Below are 23,548 nucleotides of genomic sequence, written 5' to 3' on the forward strand. Positions count from 1 at the left end.
CGTGGCCCAGAGTCCCAAATGGCGATTTGTTCGTTTTGTGGCAGTTTTACTCTTCGAGTAGTACCCAAGGGGGAGTTTTGGGTAAAATGTGTTGGAAATGGTGGATTTTTAGAGAATATGTTTTCAGTAACACTTGTCAAAACCATTAGCTACACAATTAACTAATTCATAAAACTGTCCCTCACTAGCATGTTAGGCCTGCACTTCAGGCATTGCCCTGTTGCCCTAAAGGTCAGTCCGAGCCTTCTAATGCATTTTGCTTCTTCACTTGTTTTCCCACCTCCTTTGGTCTGGGCAGTCCGGGTCACAATACTGGGCAGGCTTTGGTATCTTGCATACGCTGTACTAGGGAGAGCTTAACACCACATTGCTCAGGTCCGGACTGGCCAAAGAGGTTCCAGTGTTTTTCTTTTTCTTTCTTTCTTTCTTTCTTTCTTTCTTTCTTTCTTTCTTTCTTTCTTTCTTTCTTTCTTTCTTTCTTTCTTTCTTTCTTTCTTTCTTTCTTTCTTTCCTTCTTTCCTTCTTTCCTTCCCTTCCTTCTTTCTTTCTCTCTCTACCCCTTTCTGCATCTTATTTTATCTCTGTGGCCACATCTCTTTTTCTCTCCCTTTCTGGTTCTCTTCTTGTTCCTTGCCCTCTTCTGGTACCGCCTCTTCTTGTCTCTCACACTCTGCATGGCTCTTTGAACCCCTCACACGCCCCCCTTTTCTCCTAGCTGTGCCAATCTTCCCTTCCCCCACTCCCAGCTCATGCTATGCTCATGGGCATCATTACTTTCTTCTTCCCCCACCCCCGCCTCTCGGCATGGCACTCATGCATAATTCATTAACATTCACAGCTCTGGCCCCTGCAGCAAAACACGGAGATAAAGCAATGCTCTGGAAGCGCCTCCCCTTCCAGACCCACTCTCATCTCGATTCTTTCTCTCCTTCAGTCCTGTTTCCATATCTACTCCAGCTCATGCCTCTCTGTGTCCCTCTACCCCACCTGTTCCGAGCCCCCTGTGCCCTCAACACTCTGACCTGAGTGACTTTTCTGTCCCATGCAGGTCTCCTCCACTGACGCCGCCATGCCATTGGAATGAAGCCAGAAGCCACACCGCCTCTCGCCCGGCTCGCGTGCCTGCACAGTCCCTATGGCGAGTGAACTGACCGACAGCCGAGTACCGGGTAGGGATGCCCAGCCTGGTGGTGGCCATGGCCCGTAACCTGCCCTGCATGCAGCGAGTGCTCAAGATGTCCCGCAAGCGGATCCTGCTGGTCTTGGTGGCCTTCAGCATGCTCAGCCTCCTCCTCCACCAGACCAGCCACCTCCACTGGTAAGTTGTGCTGTCGACACATGTGTCGCACATCACTATGGTCATGGTGGTGCACTCACCACACACTGGCTGCTGGGGTCTATAGCTGGGGTCTCTATCCTTGTCCCTTCCATGGTTTGCTCTGTGAGGCCTGGTCAACGTGTCACCCACCGAGCATGGGCCATTATTGGCCCCATATTTTTAAGAGGCCTCCTTTAAATCAAGTACATTCCTCCCTGTCTGCCCAGAGGATGTTTCCAATGCTCAGGATTCGACCAGTTCATATTGGAGGGTTATCGTTTTAAGAGAGCTCTTCTGCAGGGGTGAGTCAGTGATTGGAGCCGGTCTAGGCAAAGAGAACATTACCAGAATGGAGACAGACAACAAAGCACTTTACATAAGCCGCAAAATGCCAGTGAACTTGCCATCACTATGGCTTTGATGTTGCCCGCTTTTGGCAGCAGCACACACCCGAACCAGGGGCCATAGTGGGCGGAGTCGTCAACAACCGGTTGTTGGCTGGGGTGTGGGAGAAACTTCCGAAGAAAGGGCAGGGCGTCCCCACAGATAGGCCTTTTGAGGGCTCCCCTTATAATTGGGCGCCAGTAAGCAGCTGTCATGTTGCCTCGATGCGATTGAGTTTACACCAGCAGATACGCATCCAGCAAATGATTGTATTCCCAAAGAATTTTCAGGAAAATATGATGTTACATTTTCTAATTGTTCTAATTGGATGGAGAAGACAGCACCTCACATCCGCCCAGCTCCTGGCAGCGCCATGTCCCAGGTGCTTGCCACCTTGTAACAGGTCCTCGGCTCCCAATATCGCTAACAGATGGTTTGGGCAATGGGGTGCAACGAGGCAAACCATCTAATTCAGGTCCCACTGACCAGGTACCTACAGGAGTACCACCCAAAATATGCACTTAATCCTCTGCAGGGGTAATCTACCCTACAGTCTCCTCACTAACTGCCACCACTGCAATGCCACACAAGGGGGTACATGCCAAATTGGGTGAAGTTTCATGAAAGGCTTCATAGTTTAAATCAGTATTACAATCACTCAAATCTCCCTTATGCTAGAAAAGGGGTTGCCATAGTACCTTCAACCCGAATCTTTTGGAACAAATATCTCACAATTGTCTACTTTGATTTTTAAAAATCTTTTTTGCCCTGCTCCTGGACTTGAAGAGAACCTCAGCATGCAACACACATTTTGAAAGTCATATCAGGAAATGTTTGTTACTGCATTTTCAATATTTCAAATTATATCTCGCTTTGGAGCGTGAACGGAACACAAAAAAAGCACATCACTCATGGAAAGGACACCCACACATGCATAATCCAGGCATGGGAACACCACGCGGAAAACACACGCACTTATGGAAACAGAACACGTAACACACCATTTGGGTATGTGCAAAACACACAGCAACATAAGGAAATGGTCCCATTATTCCGACATGCACAGAAAATAGAACATAGGGTAATGGAACAAACATGCACATGGAGTCATGGACACCCACCCAGTGGTCCTAATGCACGCCAAAACACACAATTCGGGCATTTGCAAAACAAAGAAACATGGCCACAGGACATGCTGAAATTACCATGTGCAGCATCAATTTGCACAAATACCAGGAGATTTATACTGAAAGGCAAACTCAATGAAGACACTGAGCACCATAGGCTTTGGTGTGCAATTTGTTAGTGGTTTTGTGGTAAGATAGTCTCCAGCTTTGCCCCAGGATGAATAGGGGGAAAAGCAGTTATCCTACTGCACACCAGATTTTTAAAAAACGTTTTCTCCTTCTTAAACTATGACACAGGAGAACATAACTCTAAAAGAAGCCAGGCTAAAAAAAAAATAAAAAAAAAAATCTAAGTACGACTATAATTCCTCTTACCTTCACTTCGTCGTCATCTTCACATTTTCAAGCTGATGATGGATATGGCAAGCTCAGCTATAAGGTATGGGTTGGGTCAAAGGGGAAGGTAAGGAATGGGGGTGGGAAAGGAAGGACAGATACAGGGGGTCTCCCACTGGAGTGACAAAGTGAATGTTAGAAGAAGGGAAAGACAGAGGAAGTAAAGTTACGAAGAGGTCAATGTGACAAAGCGAATGTATGGCAAGGTGAATGCAGAGGAAGTAAAGACATGCATCCTACCTAGCAGCTGCAACAGCTACTATGAAAGAGACATAAAGTGGACACTTTATAAATAAATCATTTTAAAATGCTGGTTTACTGTGAAGAAATTGATTCTGCTCGGCAGGAGTACAAGGATGAGTAGTGATTAAACCACCTGCTCTGCCCCCATACTACTACAAACCAAGAGTGCTCCCAACCAAAACGGCCAATAGATCTACCTGCTTGAACTTTTGTGGTAACGTGGGCTGAGGGAAGGCTATATTCTTTAAAAGGGGCTTGAACGTGATCCAGCAGTGACCCAAATTTCCAAAGTATAACAGTCCAAAAAAAGGAATGTCCAATCAAGGTTGTATAAAACATTGTTGTAATGTATTCTTATTGTGTGGAGTGTGAAGAAGTAAACTTCGGAGTTCTTAGCACAGTGGTTGGAGAAGGAAGTGGGAGGGAGCTGGCTGTGCTGGGGGTCTCTGATGTTATCTCTTTATAAATTGTATGTTAAAGTGCTGCGTGTGTGTTCGTGCCATAATCTTATCAATGGCGACGAGGATGCTGTGTTGGTATGTGGAGTGTCGGAAAATGACCATGATAAGATTTTGGAACAGGTTTTGAAAGTTTTGGAAATGAGAGGAGTGACACTGAGGGAGGAAAAATGTATTTTTAAAGACAGCAAGGTAGAGTCCCTGAGACATGAAGTGTCTGCGGATGGATTGAGGCCAAAAAGGAACATGGCGGCTTCAATAATAAGTGTGGAAAGCCCGAAATCGAAAGGAGAGCTATGCTCATATTTAGGTTGCATTGATTTCTACCAAAAGTTTGTGAAGAGTTTTGCTGATAAAGTGTGTGAGATGCGGAAAATTGTTGAGGAAAGGGGAGGAGTTTACTTGGGATGAAAAATGTGAAGGAGAATTTTCCATGATAAAAGAGGAAATTGATTTAGCGCATACTTCAAAAAGCTTTAATACGCAGAGAAGGAATATAATTACAGTGGATGCAAGTAATTGTGGCATTGTAACTTTATTATCGCAAGTGGGTAATTGTGGTGAGATTATTGCCCATGCTTCAAGAGCATTGAGAGGTGCGCTGAAGAATTATTCTGCCTTGAAAAATGAGGCATTGGCGTGCCATTGGACTGTGCAGAAGTTTCATAACTTTGTGTGGGGGACTGAATTTGTCATAAGGATGGGCCACAAACCATTAAAATGCATCTTTGAGGGTAAAGGTTTAGATAAGGTATTTAGACGCATAGCAAGTTGGGTAAATAGGATGCAAGGACATACATTTGAGATCCAGGTTATTCCCGGCAAGGAGCATGTAATGGCTGATTGTCAATCAATGATGGGTAGTCACATGGAGGGTGGAAGTGTGACTGATGTGTCAGAAATGGTCTTTGTAAGCCATGAGGGCATTGTGACCAAGGAGGGTATGTGTAATGATGATGTGTTGCCACAGATCAAAGGATATGGGGATTCAGTTAAGCCATGAGGGCATTGTGACCAAGGAGGGTATGTGTAATGATGATGTGTTGCCACAGATCAAAGGATATGGGGATTCAGTTTGGCATAGGAAAACTGAATTGCGACAATGAGAGAGACTGTATTGGGAAATATGTGATGAGTTGAGTGAGGTTGCTGATGTCTTGTTTCGGTGGGAGCGAGCCCTCGTTTCTGCATTGATTAGGGACAAGATTGTGGATTTATCACAAGTTGGACATGTGGAGGTGTCAGGGACAAAAGAAATTCTGAGGAGTGAAAATTGGTGGCCATGTTTTGACAGAGATGTAGAAAGGAGGTTGGCTAGTTGTGTAGAATGCACCAAAGTCGGTAAGGGTGAGGTTGCCAAGGAACAACCTGTAGCGGAGGTTGTCATTCCGAATACATTTTGGGATGATCTTGCGATTGATATTTTAGGTCTCATGAATTTCTGAGGTGGACATGGTAAGTATGTGATAGTTCTTGTGGATCTGTTGTCCAGTTGGATGTAGTACAAAATTGTTCGTGACCTCAAGATGTGTTTGCAAAAGAAGGTGTTCCAGTAAGTATTCTTAGGGATAATGGCACTCAGTTTACTGGTGGTTATTTTGTGGAGTATGTGAAGAGGTGTGCAATAAAACACAAAAGATGTGCTTTGTATCACCTGGAAGGAAATGATACGGTTGAGAGGGTGAATAGGTCAGTTATGGAGGCTATTTGTACGGCAAGTGCATGTGGAAAGGACAGGGAGGTTGCGATTCAGGAGAGGTTATATGCGTTGCAGATGTCACCCCCTGCTGCCATAGGGGTAAGCCCATTTGAATTAATGAGAGGTCGAAAGGCAAACACACAAGTAAATCCCCCATGACCTGGGAGAGCATGAGAAATGGATTATGTTGCGTATAAGTTGAGAAGGAGGCTAAAAAGGGATAAAGATGTATGGGTTATGATAGAGAATATCAGATGTGGAAAGAAGGTGTTAAGAGTGGAATGTGGTGATTGGATGACAATAAAGATGGGTGTGGTGAACAAAAAGGTGACATGTTGTATTCTGACCCTGTACAGGTGACGACTGTGTTGAAAAGTGCTGTCAGGGTGAGTGGGGATGAAATATGAAATAAGAACCAGATTGCAGTTGTAAAGAGAGGTTTGGTTGTTTAGACTAAGGGAGATGCGTTGTAATGTATTCTTATTGTGTGGAATGTGAGGAAGTAAAGCAGCACCAGCGAGTCCCCTTCGATGGGATATGGAAAACACAGCTCAGATGCAGATCGACTGGTTTAATACCTCAGAACAGGGAGCTTTGGCAGATCTGGTCCTCTAGGTGCTGTGAGACCCACTCCAGGGACTCTAGGACAGGATGAGTCCATTCAGGTTCTGCTTTCCCAGGCCAGGGAGGTTTAGCGTAGAGTGGCAGGTTCTGTTGTGAAGAATTCAACCATCCACACGAGGAGAGTGCGCACACCTTTTTTTTTTTGATTTCTTTGAAAAATGAAAATTAATGATGGGAGATCAACTTCCGAGGACTGTGTGAGGCCATTCCGCACATAGTCCATCTGCTTCTTGCACAAAACGCATAGTCACATGTACTCCGGGAAGACACATCCTACAGACGCCATCTTCCCCTGTCATATTCAGCTGGAATGTGACAGCCCCGAATTCATCAAAGCATCTCCAGAGGGGGAAGGCACACCTTCCTCCAGCCATAAGCAGCTTAATTTAAATATGAAAGGCTCCATGGATCTGCATTCCTTTTGACTATTCCGGCTGGAGGCAGTGCATACTAACAAGATAATTGAAGCAAGCCTAGAGGAGTGGCTTGGTTGCCAGAAGAGACAACAGGAAGGTGGGACTAACACCCCTTTGGAATGCAATGTGTCAACTTGAAGCTACTTCCGAAAGGCAGTGAATGGTATGTCTGGATCAAGCAGTTACTGTCATGATGCCTACCCCCGGAGCACCAGGCCAGGCCCAGCACCCCCGGAAGCAGGCATCATGCCCTCGGGTAAAAGCCCAGCGGCCCCTTATAGGGGCTCTTTGGGCTCAGTCCTGGCGCCTTTGGCGCCAGGCTCATGTTGGACATCAGTCCTGGCGCCATAGGCGCAAGGCTCATAAAGGGAGGTGTTTTGTGCACTTACCTGATGCAGACCATGCTGCACGCTTCAGGCCTCCTTGAGACCAGAAAGGGACTATTTTTTCATAGGGATTATTTTTTCACTCGGGCGTGGCCAGGGAAGGATACATACCTAGTTGGGGAAGGATACATACCTGGGACTTCTTTGGAGGCTATTTAAGCCACGCCAAGATAGCAGCTCATGCTTCGCGTTGTTCTGCTTCCTGCAGCTTAACGCTCACCGTGTCTGCTCCTGCTCCTGGAGTCCAGCCACGCCCGCCTCGAACCTGGAAGACCTGCAAGGAAGGAAGAGAAGAGAAAGGTGAAAACCAAGGACTATTTCAAACTTCTTACCTGCATCCGGAATCTTCTTGCCAGCATCCCTGAAGAAAGACTTCCATTTAAAAGCATCGCGTTGCTCGCTGCAGCGCCACGCTTCACTCACCTGTCCTCGAGACATCTCCCAGCTCCATCGCGGCTGTCAGCATCGGACGCCACATCTCTGCACCTAGGGGAGAGAGGAAGAAACAAAAGGTGAGCAGAAGGAACACAGAAGGAAAGCCTGATTAACAGCCATAATACTTACCGGCTTTTCTTCCACATTTCGGGTCGGCGCCGCCCTGTCGGCAGGTACCGTACCCCGGCCCCTATGGGGGAAGGACAAGAGACATTTCTGGGGAATGATAAGGACATTTAGAGGGATCGCCCTCATCACTACCCACCTCGGCAGTTTAACCCCTCAACGCATCGCCTTCATTCTGCACCTGAAATAAAGGACAGATCACAGGTTAGAAAGACAACATAAAGGGGGCCTCACTTGAACTTTGAACTTTCATACTTACGGCGCATCGCTCAGGAAAGTCAAGTGGATTTTGCCAGCGCCATTCTGAAAACCAGTGAAGTAACTGGACGAACACGCGCCCCTGCACCAGAAGCAGGATGGAGAGTTCATCCGTCCAAACCATAAGGTGAGCTTAAACCGGGGTTTGGAGGAAGTTAGAGAGGAACGAAGGGGGAAGGGGGAAAGGGGGGAGCTAGCACACTATTCTGCAGACTGTGTATCCCCTTTCTCATCTGCAGAAGGATATTCCTACGGGCCAGGCAAGCACGATTTGGAGGTCCTGTCTAATCGGTGTTCCGGGTCCTGCGCATCACGCTAGAAGAGGCCACAGCAATCCAGACTAGACCAGCGCCCCCGTGGGAAACAGGTGAGCGTTACAGAACGCGAAGCCTTCCTACAAATTCCCACCCAGGCGCTATGGAAATGTCCTAAACTGACCAGTTGGCCCAATTACTGGGGGAATTACGGGCCGAAGTACACGCCGCTCATCAAGAGACTAGTGCCCTCAGGAGGGAAGTGATTGTAATAAAGGATAGAGCTGATGACCTGGCTAGACAGCTTTTGCAAGGTCAAGCTGGACAAACTCCTTTACCCGGTTCCGGGGGGGAACCCCACTCCTGTGGTTTCCAGTAACCCGGTGCAGATTAATCTACCTGGAAACATGCCGCTGGCCCCACCTGAACGCTTTGCTGGGGACCCCAAACGATTCGCCGTATTCATGAATCAGTGTCGTTTGCACTTCCTATGCAGACCTGGGGCCTTCCCTAATGATCAGACCAAGGTAGCCTTTGTGTTGTCATATCTCAGCCGCTGTGCTGCCGATTGGTCAGTCCCACTGGTAACTCAAGGTGACCCGATTCTTCGTGATTTTCAAGGATTTCAAACAAGCATGGAAAGGTTATTTGCTCAACACTCCCAGGGACAGGCTCTGGATGACGAACTTCTATCTCTGCGACAGGGCAATCAAGACCTTCTATCCTACATTGCAACCTTCAATAGACTAATTGTGGAAACTGGTTGGCCAGAGGATAAAAGAATCACGTTATTCTATCGAGGTCTACGCGGAGAACTTAAAGATGTCCTGGCACAAGTTGTAAATCCGCCCCAAGAATGCACTGAATATATAGACTTAGTGGTCCAATTGGATCACAGGCTGCAAAACAAAAAAGCAGATTGGTCCAAGTTTGAAACCCGGGTGTTGGCCAAGACCCACGCTAACCCCAAGGGGGCTGATTCCTCGGAGCCTATGCAAATCGGAGGTGTTAAAGGACCCCTTACTCAAAAAGAACGGGAAAGAAGACGACAGATGCAATTATGCCTTTATTGTGGGTCCTCTGGACACTTTCTACGAGATTGCCCGGTTAAGCCGCCCAAGAAGGTGGTAGGAGCCGCTGAAAAAATCCATGGAAACTCTGTATCGGGAAACGACCACCCCCGGCAAGTGTAGGGGTCCGCTTGCCGAGCTTGAAAACTACCTCTCAGACCTCGCATTTCATTGTGCCAATGGTCCTCGTAGATCCGGATCAGCCTAAACGATTGCATGCTATAAAGGCATACATCGATAGCGGGGCTATAGGAAACTATGTGGATCGAGAATTGGTCTCTAGGATAAACCTCCCTCTGCGTCCTAAAACCAACAAAGATGTCATGACCACAGTAGATGGAACCGAAATTGCCTCTGGACCGGTAACACATTCCACAGCTGAGATGACACTTGTAGGTCCGGATGGCCATCGGGAGGCAGTTGTGTTTGATGTAATCAAGGCTCCACAGTTTCAGCTTATTCTCAGAATCCCTTGGTTAGAGACACATAATCCTCGAATTGATTGGCGAGCGAAGAGAATACCCTTCCCGGATTGTGCACAAACCTGCTACCCAGAAAATCCAAAGATTAATCTAGCATCAGTAACCTCTGTCCCCGTGTAACTACCTCCAGAGTACCAAGACTTTCAGGACGTCTTCCAAAAGGAACAGGCCAACACGTTACCTCCCCACAGATCGTACGATTGCCAAATCGATCTGGTGCCCGGTGCACAACCCCCTTGTAGCAGGATTTACGCCCTTACTGAACCAGAGAATCTGCATTTGAGACAATATTTAGATCAATACCTCGCCAATGGTTTCATTCGCCCGTCAAAGTCCCCGGCATCCTCAGCTTTGTTCTTCGTGCCTAAAAAAGAAGGCGACCTTAGAACTTGTATCGATTACCGCGCATTGAACCAGATAACTGTTAAAAATCGTTACCCTCTGCCTCTGATCCCTGAACTCCTTGACCAGGTGAAGGACGCTTGCGTATACACCAAGTTAGATCTCCGGGGGGCTTATCATCTGGTACGAGTAAAAGAAGGTGACGAATGGAAAACGGCCTTCCGTACAAAATATGGACTATTCGAATACCAGGTGATGCCTTTCAGGTTGTGCAACGCGCCTGCAGCCTTCCAATTCTTCATGAACGATGTCCTTCGGGAACTCATCGATGTCTGTGTTGTCGTGTATATCGATGACATTCTTGTGTACTCCTCTTCGGAATCTGATCACAGAAAGCATGTCAGGGCCGTCCTAGAGAAACTGCGCCAGCACAAACTGTTTGCCAAGCTGGAAAAATGTGTTTTCCATACCACCGAGGTTGAGTTTCTCCGATTCATCCTGACACCTAAAGGGGTCCAAATGGATTCACGGAAAGTGGATGCCATCCTCAAATGGCCATCACATAGTTCGGTGAAAGGTGTCCAAAGCATGCTTGGTTTTGCCAACTTTTATCGCAGGTTTATCCCGGAGTTTTCACGTGTGGTGCAACCCATCACTGCACTCTTGCGAAAAAATAAACGTTTTGAATGGACCGAGGAAGCCGAACAGGCCTTTCAGGAGTTAAAAGCTAAGTTCACGTCCGCACCTATTTTGAAGCACCTGCGTCCCGATCTCTCATATATAGTCGAAACCGACGCATCCAGCTTAGCCATGGGAGCTGTCCTGTCTCAGAGAGACCCTGAAACCAACCAACTGCACCCCGTAGCATTTTGGTCCAGAAAGTTCTCGCCGCCGGAGATAAATTATGCGATCACCGATAAGGAACTATTAGCCATTAAGTCCGCCTTCAAGGCTTGGCGGCATTATCTCCTCGGCGCCCGGCATACCATCACCGTGATCACTGATCACCGAAATTTACAATATTTAAAAACTGCCAAGGCTCAATCGTCTCGACAGCTCCGATGGGCTTTTTCTTTGCTGAGTTCGATTTTGTAATCACCTACCGCCCCGGCTATAAGAATGGTAAGGTGGACCCTCTATCCCGAATTGGAATGGAAGAAATAGACACAAACTCAGAACCTGTGCCGATAATTCCCGAACAAAGAATTTTGGGGATAACCACTTTACAAACCCTTGAAGACATTCAAGCACGAGTGAAACAATTCCTGGACTCTTCAGCCTTGCAGGATTGGATCAAAAAGGGGTCTAACTTTTCAGTCAAGGATGGCTTACCTTACTTCCAAGGACGCTTATTTTTGCCAGAAAAGGAATTGCAAGAACTGGTTATTTCCCGTCATCATGATACCCTGATGGAAGGACATCCTGGCATTGCCAAAACAGAGGAAAAGGTTAAACGACAATTCTGGTGGCCTTCCTGGCGAAAGGATATTAAATCTTTTGTGATGTCCTGTGGAGTTTGTGGCCAAAACAAAGGTCAAAAGACAAGACCCGCCGGTCTTCTTCAGCCCTTAGACATTCCACCAGCACCTTGGCACACCCTGTCACTAGATTTTATCACGGACCTGCCCTCTTTTAATGGTTACAATACTATTCTGGTCGTGGTGGATTTATTTTCCAAAATGGCCCACTTTATTCCGTTGAAAGGATTACCTTCAGCCTTTGTTCTTGCCAACGAATTCCTCGAAAATATCATCCGTTTGATGGATTCCCGTCCATACTAGTCTGCGATCGGGGAAGCCAGTTTATTTCTCATTTTTGGAAAAAGTGTTGTCAACTGGCACAAATCGACATAAGACTCTCGACCAGCCACCACCCACAGACCGATGGTCAGACGGAGAGAACGAACCAGAACCTTGAACAATATCTACGATGTATGTTGCACCAATCGGTGGGTAATCGGAAGGACATTTTATGGGTGGCAGAATATGCATACAATAACTCGATACACTCTGGAACTGGTCAGAGCCCCTTTTATACCCTATATGGACATCACCCTCGTACTTCAGACTTGGACTCACCTCTGAGCCTTGAAATGCCCGCAGTGGGCCATTTACATTCTACGATTACTCAAGCCTTCAAGGATGCAACTGCACATTTGCAACATGCGAAAGGGAAATACAAAAAGAATGCGGATCTGCATCGAAGAGAGGCGCCTCCATACCAAATAGGGGATCAAGTATGGTTGGCTACCAAACACCTATCACTCAAGGGGCCTCAAACTTTTAATCCAAGGTATTTAGGCCCTTACTCAATCAAAGCTATAATCAACCCAGTGGCAGTCAAGCTCGATCTACCAGCTAACATGCAGATTCACCCCGTTTTTCATGTGTCACTTTTGAAACCAGTGCACCCAGGAACCAGATTAACAAAGCCACCAGAACCGATTCAGATAGATGGGGAGCCTGAATTCGAGGTGAAGAACATTTTGGATTCTAAGATCTCAAAATCAAAACTTTTCTATCTAATTGATTGGAAAGGGTACGGGCCTCAGGGAAGGTCTTGGGAACCCAGTGATCACGTACATGCACCTCGGCTGGTAAAAAGGTTCCATCGGAATTTCCCAAACAAACCGAAACCTCCAGAAGGAACGACCTTGGGAGGGGCCTTGGGGGGGAGTGCTGTCATGATGCCTACCCCCGGAGCACCAGGCCAGGCCCAGCACCCCCGGAAGCAGGCATCATGCCCTTGGGTAAAAGCCCAGTGGCCCCTTATAGGGGCTCTTTGGACTCAGTCCTGGCGCCTTTGGCGCCAGGCTCATGTTGGACATCAGTCCTGGCGCCATAGGCTCATAAAGGGAGGTGTTTTGTGCACTTACCTGATGCAGACCATGCTGCACGCCTTCAGGCCTCCCTGAGACCTGAAAGGGACTATTTTTTCATAGGGACTATTTTTTCACTCGGGCGTGGCCAGGGAAGGATACATACCTAGTTGGGGAAGGATACATACCTGGGACTTCTTTGGAGGCTATTTAAGCCACGCCCAGACAGCAGCTCATGCTTTGCGTTGTTCTGCTTCCTGCAGCTTAACGCTCACCGTGTCTGCTCCTGCTCCTGGACTCCAGCCACGCCCGCCTCGAACCTGGAAGACCTGCAAGGAAGGAAGAGAAGAGAAAGGTGAAAACCAAGGACTATTTCAAACTTCTTACCTGCATCCGGAATCTTCTTGCCAGCATCCCTGAAGAAAGACTTCCATTTAAAAGCATTGCGTTGCTCGCTGCAGCGCCACGCTTCACTCACCTGTCCTCGAGACATCTCCCGGCTCCATCGCGGCTGTCAGCATCGGACGCCACATCTCTGCACCTAGGGGAGAGAGGAAGAAACAAAAGGTGAGCAGAAGGAACACAGAAGGAAAGCCTGATTAACAGCCATAATACTTACCGGCTTTTCTTCCACATTTCGGGTCGGCGCCGCCCTGTTGGCAGGTACCGTACCCCGGCCCCTATGGGGAAAGGACAAGAGACATTTCTGGGGAATGATAAGGACATTTAGAGGGATCTCCCTCATCACTACTCACCTCGGCAGTTTAACCCCTCGACGCATCGCCTTCATTCTGCACCTGAAATAAAGGACAGATCACAGGTTAGAAAGACAACATAAAGGGGGCCTCACTTGAACTTTGAACTTTCATACTTACGGAGCATCACTCAGGAAAGTCAAGTGGATTTTGCCAGTGCCATTCTGAAAACCAGTGAAGTAACTGGACGAACACGCGCCCCTGCACCAGAAGCAGGATGGAGAGTTCATCCGTCCAAACCATAAGGTGAGCTTAAACCGGGGTTTGGAGGAAGTTAGAGAGGAACAAAGGGGGAAGGGGGAAAGGGGGGAGCTAGCACACTATTCTGAAGAATGTTTATCCCCTTTCTCATCTGCAGAAGGATATTCCTACGGGCCAGGCAAGCACGATTTGGAGGTCCTGTCCAATCGGTGTTCCGGGTCCTGCGCATCACGCTAGAAGAGGTCACAGCAATCCAGACTAGACCAGCGCCCCCGTGGGAACCAGGTGAGCGTTAGAGTTACCACAGGTGTCCCTGCAGAGCAGACCCCTTTCAGAGGGACGACAGATGTGATTTGGGAGAGTCAGAAAGTCTGATCCCACCACATACTTCAAGGGAAGCCTGCGCTTTAATCAAGAGTCACAGAGGGCTCAGTTAACCAGGGAGACACTTTGATCTACAACAGACAGGAAGATGGGTGGGACTTAGGTATATGTTGTCACCCCTTGTCTGTGTCCTGTTGCTGAACACCCTTGTCCTGACCTCATGCATAACAAGAGATTGTTGGTGGGGACCCAGCATTGGTTGATTAAGGTAGGCTTAGCCTGCACCAATCACTGGGGCCCATTTGGCTTTAAAAGAGGGCTGAACCCCTCACTTAGCAGATCATCTGAAGACTTTGAAAGGAGTAAGAAGAAGGACTCATTTGGACCCGAGCTGAAGGTACAGTCTACCTTACATCTTCCGCCAGTGAAGGAAGGCCAGGAGTTCCAGGGAACAGAGGGAGATACAGACTCAGAGGACCCATCCAGCAGATCCAGAACCATTACCCAGCCAGCACACTGCCCTGCTAGGTTCTGCTAACAAGCTTCCTAGGTGGGAAGTGCCAGGGAGTCTCTGGATAAAGGACAAGGCTCTTGCCTGCCAACACTCTCCTGAGCTTTGGGCCGTCCACCTTGAAAGGACACAAGCCCTGCGAAGAAGCTACGAGTAGTGCCAAACAAGCATCATCCAGCGTCCATCTTTTAAGGACATTTTTGAGACAGTTGAGTCCTTTAACCGCATCTGGCTGCACCGCTGGATGTTGTCACACCGCAGTCACAAGAGCCGTGAGAGCCGCCTCGACCAGGTCCACCAACCAGCACAGAGACAACAGTTCTTGGCCCTGAGCCGCTGCGCCTGCAGCCTGCAGACATCAGTCCAGCTTTGCTTGCCGAACTGCCTATCGCCTGGTACCCACAGGTGTCTCCCACCACTAACTCTCTCTCAAGGGCTGCAAAGTGCCCTGGAACCGTCTTGACACTGTCGAGCACCAAGAACTTCTTCGGCACCAGGTACATTGTGGTTCTGCCCCCTGGTCCTTTGAAGGCCCGTAGAGACAGTTACAACCCTTTGCCCCCTGGGAGCTCAAACCAAATAGCCTTGAACTGTAAGACTGATTACTTTATCAACTACCCTCCTGTCAGTATCCAGAGTGTATCCCTTTCCTTCGTGAAACTGTCTGTCCTCTGTGTCCCTTTACACGGTGGGTTGTATTTTGTCGTGTGCTAGGACTGTCTCTTGTAGTAATCATTTTATGTTATGGTATGTTAAATGAATTTATTGAGCGCACGTACGCCCGAAGGCATCTTGGCGCTGATTGCGCGAAGGAGTTTCAATGTTTTATTGAGGTCTAGCGGCAGTCACCGAAAAAGCACACCCACCTGTCCATGAAAGTCTAATCTGGGGGACCGCCACCAGAAGAGCAGATCGAGAGCGCAAAGCGTGCGTAGGTGCATATTGCACACATTTCTCCTGTAGATATTCCGCCCCCAGGCCATAAAAGGCATGATGTACGATGCACATGAACTTGAAGAGAATACGATTTTCAATACAGAGCCAATGAAGTTGCCTTAGCAAGGGGGACCTATGGGCTCCAAATGGGGGCCAAAAAATAGATCTGGTGACAGCGTTTTGGAGTAACTGGAGTCGGTTTAACAGGTAGCGAGGTTATGCCAAATAGAGGGAAGTACAGTAATCCAACCCACTCAGGACAAGCGCTGCCACCACCGGAGCCTGACACTCTGCTGGGATAAAAGGTAGAACCTTCTGAAGAATAAAGAGCTTTAAATGCCCAGTTTTACAAACCGCTGCAACTTGCTTGCCCATGGCTAGAGATGCAGAGATTATGACCCCCAGGTTCCTGACCGACGAAGTAGGCACAGGAGAAGGCCAAGAGAAGTTGGCCAAAACTCTGCAGTGCGGAAGTGAAGCATGGAAGTAGTCCCAACAACCAGAACCTCAGTTTGCCATTAAGGTTTTACCAATTAGTTCACATCCATGCCGCCAGGTCCTCAAGGCAGTTTCTAAGTCGGACCGCCATGTCAGATTGAGTAAGATCAAGGTGAATGAGGACTTGAGTATCGTCCGCATACGAGTAGTAACGGAACCCATGACACAGGATGAGGAGCAGGAGAGGCCTAATATAAAAATATTGAACAGGATAGGGGACAACACAGAGCCTTGAGGAACACTAAAGAAGAGTGAAACAGGACTAGAACAGAAAGTGGGGAGAGAAACCGATTGGGAACGATCGTCCAGGAAGGCCACACACCAGTCAGACCGCGGCAGAAAGGTGCGAGATCAGGGTGGGATGGTAAACCATGTCGAAAGTGGCTGAAAGATCCAACAACAGAACTGCTACGACACCACAATGATCCACCAAGTGCACTAGGTCGTCCAGCACCGTGTCCAGGACTGATACAGTGCCTCTCTCAGGCTGGCACCCAGACTGAAAGGAATCAAAATTGTGAGCGGATTCCAAAAATGTGGAGAGCAAAGGGGAGGCCAGTGCTTCCAGGACCTTCATCAGAAAAGGCAGAAGCGAGATAGGCTGATAATTAGCCACCACTTCAGGATCCAAGGAGGGCTTCTTTAACAGAGGGATCACCAGTGCATGCTTAAGTGTAGGCGGAATCACCCCACTTGTGAATGAGACATTTTCAGCAGCAGTGATATGAGCAATCATATCACCCGAGGCTTCCTTCCAAAAAGCCATGGGTATTGCATCCACCGGAGAGGCTGATTTAAGGCGCTGGATGGCCTCTAGTACGTCAGTATCAGAAAACGTAGGAAACGTAGATCATAAACCCTGGGGAAAAAACGACTCAGTGGGGCTGTATCACAAGGTAACTGAGATATCTCATTTTTTATATCGTCCCGAATGGTAGAGATTTTGGTCACAAAAAACTAGGAAAGTGAGCCACACCTGGGCACATGCATAAGATAATTGGTATATGAGAAAAGTCACTCAAATGCGCCAGCTCCTTAAGTAATCAAATAGATGGTTTCTGTTCAGTGAGTCAAATTAAGTTTATTGGCATAGTGTTATCTTCACACTAATTCAATTGTAGTTTAAATGTCTTGTTTTCAGAAATCAATTAGGTACATTGTTTTCTTGCACATATGTCAAAATATAACTTAGACCAATTTATCCAAAATCAGATCTTGATATTTTCTTCTATTATGAAAACCTCAACACGTGTTTGCCCATTGCTAGTTGCAATGGTTCATCAGGAGAAAGGCAAATGATATTGGTCTCTGGAAAGAAAAGTAGAAAAAGAAAGAAAAAGAAGGAAACATATATCAAATTAATGTTTCCCTAATCTATTTCCGTATAATCAATAAAAGGTAAAATTGCTTTTATTTTTGGTGTGTTTAGATTATTTTAAATAGTAATGATTCACCCACTCGGTATGACCGTTTACTTGTAATTTACTTAATTTAGTATCTTTAATCAGGAGTTCATATACTGGTCCCTTATAGTAAATCAGGCTTCAATAGTCATTTTCATATGGCTGTGGGGAAGAGAAATGGATACAAAAGAAGGGGGAGGGTGAAAAAGGAAAGAAAATATTTTCCTTTAGTTCTTTGGCTTTAGGAGAAAATTAGGGTTGGGTCAACTAAACTATTGAGATGCTATTATTAAAAATAAGTCAGTAAAACTGACACCTGGGCACATGCCTTCTCAGGAGTGGATAAAGAATGGACAAGATCGAAAAGGGCCTTAGGTTTATTAAGGGCACCCTATACCTTATGAGCAAAAAAAAGTTTTTTTGCATTTATAACTGCTTATGATAGTGAGAGAGCAGCGAAAAGTAGATTTGGCCTCAGAAGCATAACTGGCCCGCCATTTTCTCTCAGCCTGTCTACAAAGCAGTTTAGCAGCTCTAAGTTCCTCAGAGAACCAAGGCTCTGGGGAACGTGTTCTCTGCTTACATAATCTAATGGGGTCCAAAGAATCAGCAGTTGCTATAAACAAAGGCCAAACGTGGCTAGGGAGCAATCAGCTGCCTGACCAGAGTGTGCTTTCAGGGAAGTAATGAGCTTGGGGTTTGCCACCATGTGCCAACTCCACTTGAAAATCCAGAGTTTCGCCAGGGACGGAGAAGGCGCCCTTCGAAGGATTGAGAATGGTACCAGGAAGTGATCAAATCATGTTACTGGACTGGGAGAAGCAATGGTGATAGACGCCACAGGGGCAAAGATCAGATCCAAGACATTCCCCTGTTCGTGAGTAGGTTCCACCACCCACTGAGGGAGTCCCAGATCTAGCATCAAGGCCATAATGTTTGTCACCTGCCCAGCAGTGGCAGAATTTACCGGAAGATTAATATTTGCCCACAATGAGCAGGTCAGTGTGTTTGATCTGCAATTCTAACACCAATGCAGTAAATTCTGCATAGAACACACTGTCGGCCACTAAAATGGTAAGTGTTGAAGTCGGGGAGACAGTATTGCAGGCTAATAGGCCTTCAAATTTAAGAGAATGCTTAGAGACTGTGCATAGAACAGTATAGTTAATTTTATAAATCATGGCCACCCCACCACCAGGATGCGCTGCCATGCGGTCCACATGCGCCAGTACAGAATTGGAGGGGAGGACCTGCACAATCGACGGGCCCAATGCCTCACCAAACCACGTCTCAGTCAAAAACATAAAGTCAGGTGAATAATAAGAAACTAGATCATGACATTCCAAAGAATGCACCACTAACGAGCGAGTAATGAGTAGCCCACACTGCAAACCAACAGCCTAATATCTAATAAAGTAGATATTTGTATACAACCTTGATTGGACAGTTCCTTTTGTCATTGGGTAATAATTGTATAATCGCTGTGTTGCAACTAACCAACGATCCATGACCTTGCGGAGATAAGCCTGCCGTTCCATTCACATTACCAAAATTGGACAAGGAGGTCTTATAATTCACTTGTATTCCAATCTGTTTGGATCCCTTATGGTGTACTAGAGGTGTGGGGTTGATTGATGGTTTAGAAACAGATCTTCATCCCTGGACCACTGGTGCCCATGGAAGTTGATTCATCACACCTGGTCCTCAGCAAGAGTCCCCCCAATGTATGCAGGGAGGGGGTAGGAAGCAGTACTTCCCTCTGCCTTCGACTGCTCCTTCATCACCACAGTGGTGGACGTCTTCGGAAAGATCAACTCTCTCAAAAGTGGTCCAATTGAATTATTTGTCAGGTGATTGTCCAGGAGTGAATCAGAGAAGGAGTGTGAGACCCCTTCTTTAAAAGACAAAGGTCCACGGGTGATTGCACCACAGCAAGCCGGTTGTTAGCAGTCCAATTCCTGTGCTTTACACAAGTGGTTTTTGCTTTCTGACATCATACCCAAAATGATTTGTGCTAAAGGAAGTGGAGGAGACAGGAAGAAGTGCTACAGAAAGAAACAAGATGGTGGAATCCTCCGCCAGATGTGCTGAGTTCCCTGTCTACTCTAAATCTGCCCCGACCCTTGTCAATAGTATTACAGGCCCTTCTGGTATGCAGCTCCCTGGTGTGATGCTAGTCTTTTAGGGATGGGTGTGCCCTTTGATTCCTGTTTCCCAAAACATCTCATACTGGGAGGCAGTCATGCTGGAGAGAGGTGTTACCTGATTTAACAAAGGATCCAAGGAGAGGCATAGCCATTCAGTTGCCTGCTCTGTCATTTGGCAAGGCCAGGCTGTCTGACCAGAATACACATATCCCTTCCTCATCTTAGCTGGGCTCACAGTGCTGACAAAGGTATGATATCAAATGTGATGTGAGAGATGCTAGCCACCATACCCTTACCCAGGTATGGCTAATATTTAAAGTTTATAACTGTAACCAGAAACCCACACAAATAGGGCAAACCCCTCTTACAGTGGAGGCAGTGGTAGTGCGTACTAGAAAGACAATAGAGCCTTCCACCAGAAACCATTGATTAGTTTGAATCATACATTGTAATTTTAAGGGGGGGCTCATAAATATAGTCACCCGCTTGTAATATGTGTAGCATGAATAGACACTGATAATTAAATTGCAGCATTGTTTATTCATAAATATTGAAGAATATTTGAACAGGTATGCGCAAAGAATTCATCATGCAGGCGATCAACATAATAGTCTTAATTACAGCAAAGTAATTTACTTCAGCAAAACAACAGTGTATGGACGGGGAGATCACCAAATGGATGTTCAATGATGAATGGTTGAGAATCCTGTTTGTCGCCAAGCTTATTTCAACCTCTTCTCCCGAGATTGAGGATCAGTGCATGATTTTCCAGACTGGAGGGCATGGAACTTCACCTTACATCGTAGCAGCGTAGGTTGCTCTGTGCTGCCTTGTCCATGGTAGCCTGGATGAGCTTGTGTAAAGGCTGTAGGGGGTATCTGTACTGCTGCTCTCTATTTTGCAGAGTCGAAGCACAGAGCACCCCAGCCAAGATTCTCTATATAGTATTGTGGACGAGCAATCGAGGCTTAAGCTCTTAGGAGGTGATGCAGGCTGGTTCTTAAGTACAGTGTAGTCCCCAAGCACCCACAAAGGAATGTCCACACACTAGGTTAGTGAAAACACAGCTCTTTATATAAATAAGGTTCAAGTTATATACACACACAATAACACTTTGTGCTCAGGCAATTCTATATTAATAAATATATACAATATCTCTGTGGTACCACTATTCACTCTTGACTCCTTTAAAATGTACAAACTGGCGACAGCTGCGATAACATACAAGTCTAATAGTAATGCGAACCAACACCAGACAAAGGAGAGAAACAAGCGGTTAAACAATTAGCAGAATACTTTGTCATGTTTACCAAAGACAAAGCTCTGTGTGAGGATCCCCCCCACCTGGGAAACCTGTAAATAAACTATACTGACAAGCCCAGTCCATACATTGTTTAGCAGAGTCTTGTTCGCTTCTAGAAATGTTCTACTGCCCCAACTTACCTGGTTCAGCAGAGTTCTTCGATGAGTAGTCGACAGATCCTTCTTGAGTAAACTCCCTTTAAGGCAGGAACCACGGTTCGTCGGGATTTTGTGAAGAAAAGGTAAACACTGTCGTGGAGGCAGCAACTTCCAGCAATGGTTACTAGGTGTTGTGGCATGTGTGACTTAGTTCAAATAGAATATTCTACTTACACATTTCAAATGTTGCCTCAAATAGAGAAATGTGGCAAGGCTTCAGCAGTGAAAGAATCCCTAGCACAGAACAAAACAGCATGTCTTGGGAGGATCTAAGCCCTCCGAAATGGATTGGATTGAAGGCAGAAAGCAGCACTACGCCTTGATGCCCGGGGTTTCAATGGGAAAGGTGTGATAACCAGTGGCGTCGCTAGGGCGGGTGGCTGGGGGGGCTGGGCCCCCCTGTGAAGGCCTTTGCCCCCCCTTTTTCCCCCCTACCTAAGACGACCAGTGACCATGTTCTCCCCCTACTTTTGTCTGTGCCCCCTACTTTTGTCTTTGGCCCCCTCTGTGCCCCTCCTATATGTGATTCCTAGTGAGGCCACTGGTGCTAACTTAAGAGCCTGTTCAATTTCTCACCTTGGAGAGCAGAGTATTTGCTTTTAAACAATCAATAACATGGCAGCAGCAATATAGTGGCAGAGCACAAATGCTTGCCCAAGAGATATCAAGTGAGAGCTATCGGTGTAAAAAGTTACATTTAGATTTTCGTACCCTTAACATTGGCATTCCCAAATTCGTTGACTTTGCCTTTTTTAGAAGTAGTCAGCTCAGACCCTTTAAAGCGTTTTACCTGAACGTGCCTGGTCTCGGTACTCAGCCCCTTCATTTGACATTGGTGCTGGTGATCGGTGCTTGCTTCCAGGTATGCTAGTTATGTAAATGTTAATGGGTCTTGTACCGCGCACTGTTTCCACTTGCGTTGTCCCTTGGCGCTCTGGCGGATCTGCAATGGAAGGGGGATTGTATGTGCAATGCAAGGAGAAAAACGTAGCGCCTCAGAGTCATAGCGCCAAGAAAGGATGGCAACCACCCAGTCTTCTCAAAATGATTTTTTATTTTAAGGTGGTAGGGTGCATAAAGGATCTGCAACCAAGTGGAAATATTCCACTCCCCATCCCCTAACTGGATTTGCACATGTCTTGAAAGCATATTGGACATGTAAAAACGTACTACATGTTCTGGAGGATAGTGGAATTCTAAGTGGCATTCTAAAACATAATCATCATGTAAATTATTGTGATATTAGTGAATGGGAAATTTCATCTCAGCTGCACCGAGAAAGCAATGGTTCGTGATCACTGGCAGCTTAAAAAAGGGCCACTTAGTGGGAAAACAATAACTGTGTTCATCATGCCCTGGTTAAGGTGGCATATCGTGCATAAGGGCAGGAGTCTTCAGGGGGAGAGTGTCTTGCTCGCTATTCCCTCAGCTCCTGCATTGCCCAGACCCTCTGCTCCCAAAGACTAGTTCCACAAGAGAGAAAAGCACCCAGGCGACAGAGGTCTCCAGGTCTCCTCAGGGGAGTATCCAGCATGACTCTGTACCCTCTCACTGCAACATTCCGACAATAGTGGGACATGGAGCTTTGTGCTCCTGCTCTGCATCTGGCTCTGCACCCTATTGGGCCCGCAGTGCAGTCAACCGCATGGAGTGGGACATTGTGCATGGAGGGTGCAGATCAGGAGTATACAGCCACAGTGCTGTTCATGTTCTGCTCCAGACCACTGTTCTACAGGCAGCCAGGCAAAGTAGGAGCACACGGCAACACTGCTGTCCCAGATGCCCATAAAAAAAGCATGCCACAGTAAGAAAGGGCTAGCCAGTCTGGCTGCCCCAAATGCCAGTGTAGCCATGTAATAACAAATACCACACATGAAAACCTTCTAATTTGCATACAGATTGCACCAACAGAAGTGACTTCACAGAAAATGACATTGCAAAGAGCATCATCAGTGTTTGATACGTGGAGGCATCATGAAAGTGACTTTAGAACACGTTGCAATAAGTAAACAAAGTGGTACATAACTTTGTGGTGCAAAATACCTGAGTTGCACTATTATTATATATGGGTCAACTCTATAGTCATAAGGCTTTTTTAATAGTAGCATGATATATTAACATAAGCTATGAAGTGAGTCAGTTACAGAGCTGCAGATAAGACACAGTGGGCTTCATTATAACTGTGGCGGTAAGGCAACAACGGTGCCAGTAGTGCTACCGGCGCCGTTGTTGCCATGCCGCCACATTACGAGTTCAGTTCGCGGGGGCCGCTCTGCACGCCTGGTCAGACCAAGCGTGCAGAGCGGCACCCACGAGCAGAACAGGATAGTAGCAAGGGTACCGCTGCTACCATCCTCCCCATTCCCATTGAGCCCTATAGGCTCTCAATGGGAATGGGGATGTACCGGCACCGGGTCCCGCGCAAGGTAAATTACTGGGCCCCCAAAGGTTGGAATGGCCCGGTTATTCCCCTTTC

At 46.9% G+C, this 23,548-nt stretch overlaps 1 protein-coding gene across 2 annotated transcripts in view; it reads left to right on the forward strand.

Moving 5' to 3' along the window:
- The window catches only part of GAL3ST3 (galactose-3-O-sulfotransferase 3), a 249,897-nt gene that overhangs the window by 204,230 nt on the left and 22,119 nt on the right, over window positions 1-23,548 (forward strand). For both annotated transcript variants that reach the window (XM_069644895.1, XM_069644894.1), the window contains one exon: window positions 1,049-1,318. In XM_069644895.1, the coding sequence (XP_069500996.1) occupies window positions 1,176-1,318 (143 nt within the window). In that variant the 5' untranslated portion in view covers window positions 1,049-1,175. The remainder of the gene's footprint in view (window positions 1-1,048; window positions 1,319-23,548) is intronic.

This window comes from Ambystoma mexicanum, chromosome 2p, assembly GCF_040938575.1.
Source record: "Ambystoma mexicanum isolate Mex_15411 chromosome 2p, UKY_AmexF1_1, whole genome shotgun sequence".
NCBI lineage: Eukaryota > Metazoa > Chordata > Amphibia > Caudata > Ambystomatidae > Ambystoma > Ambystoma mexicanum.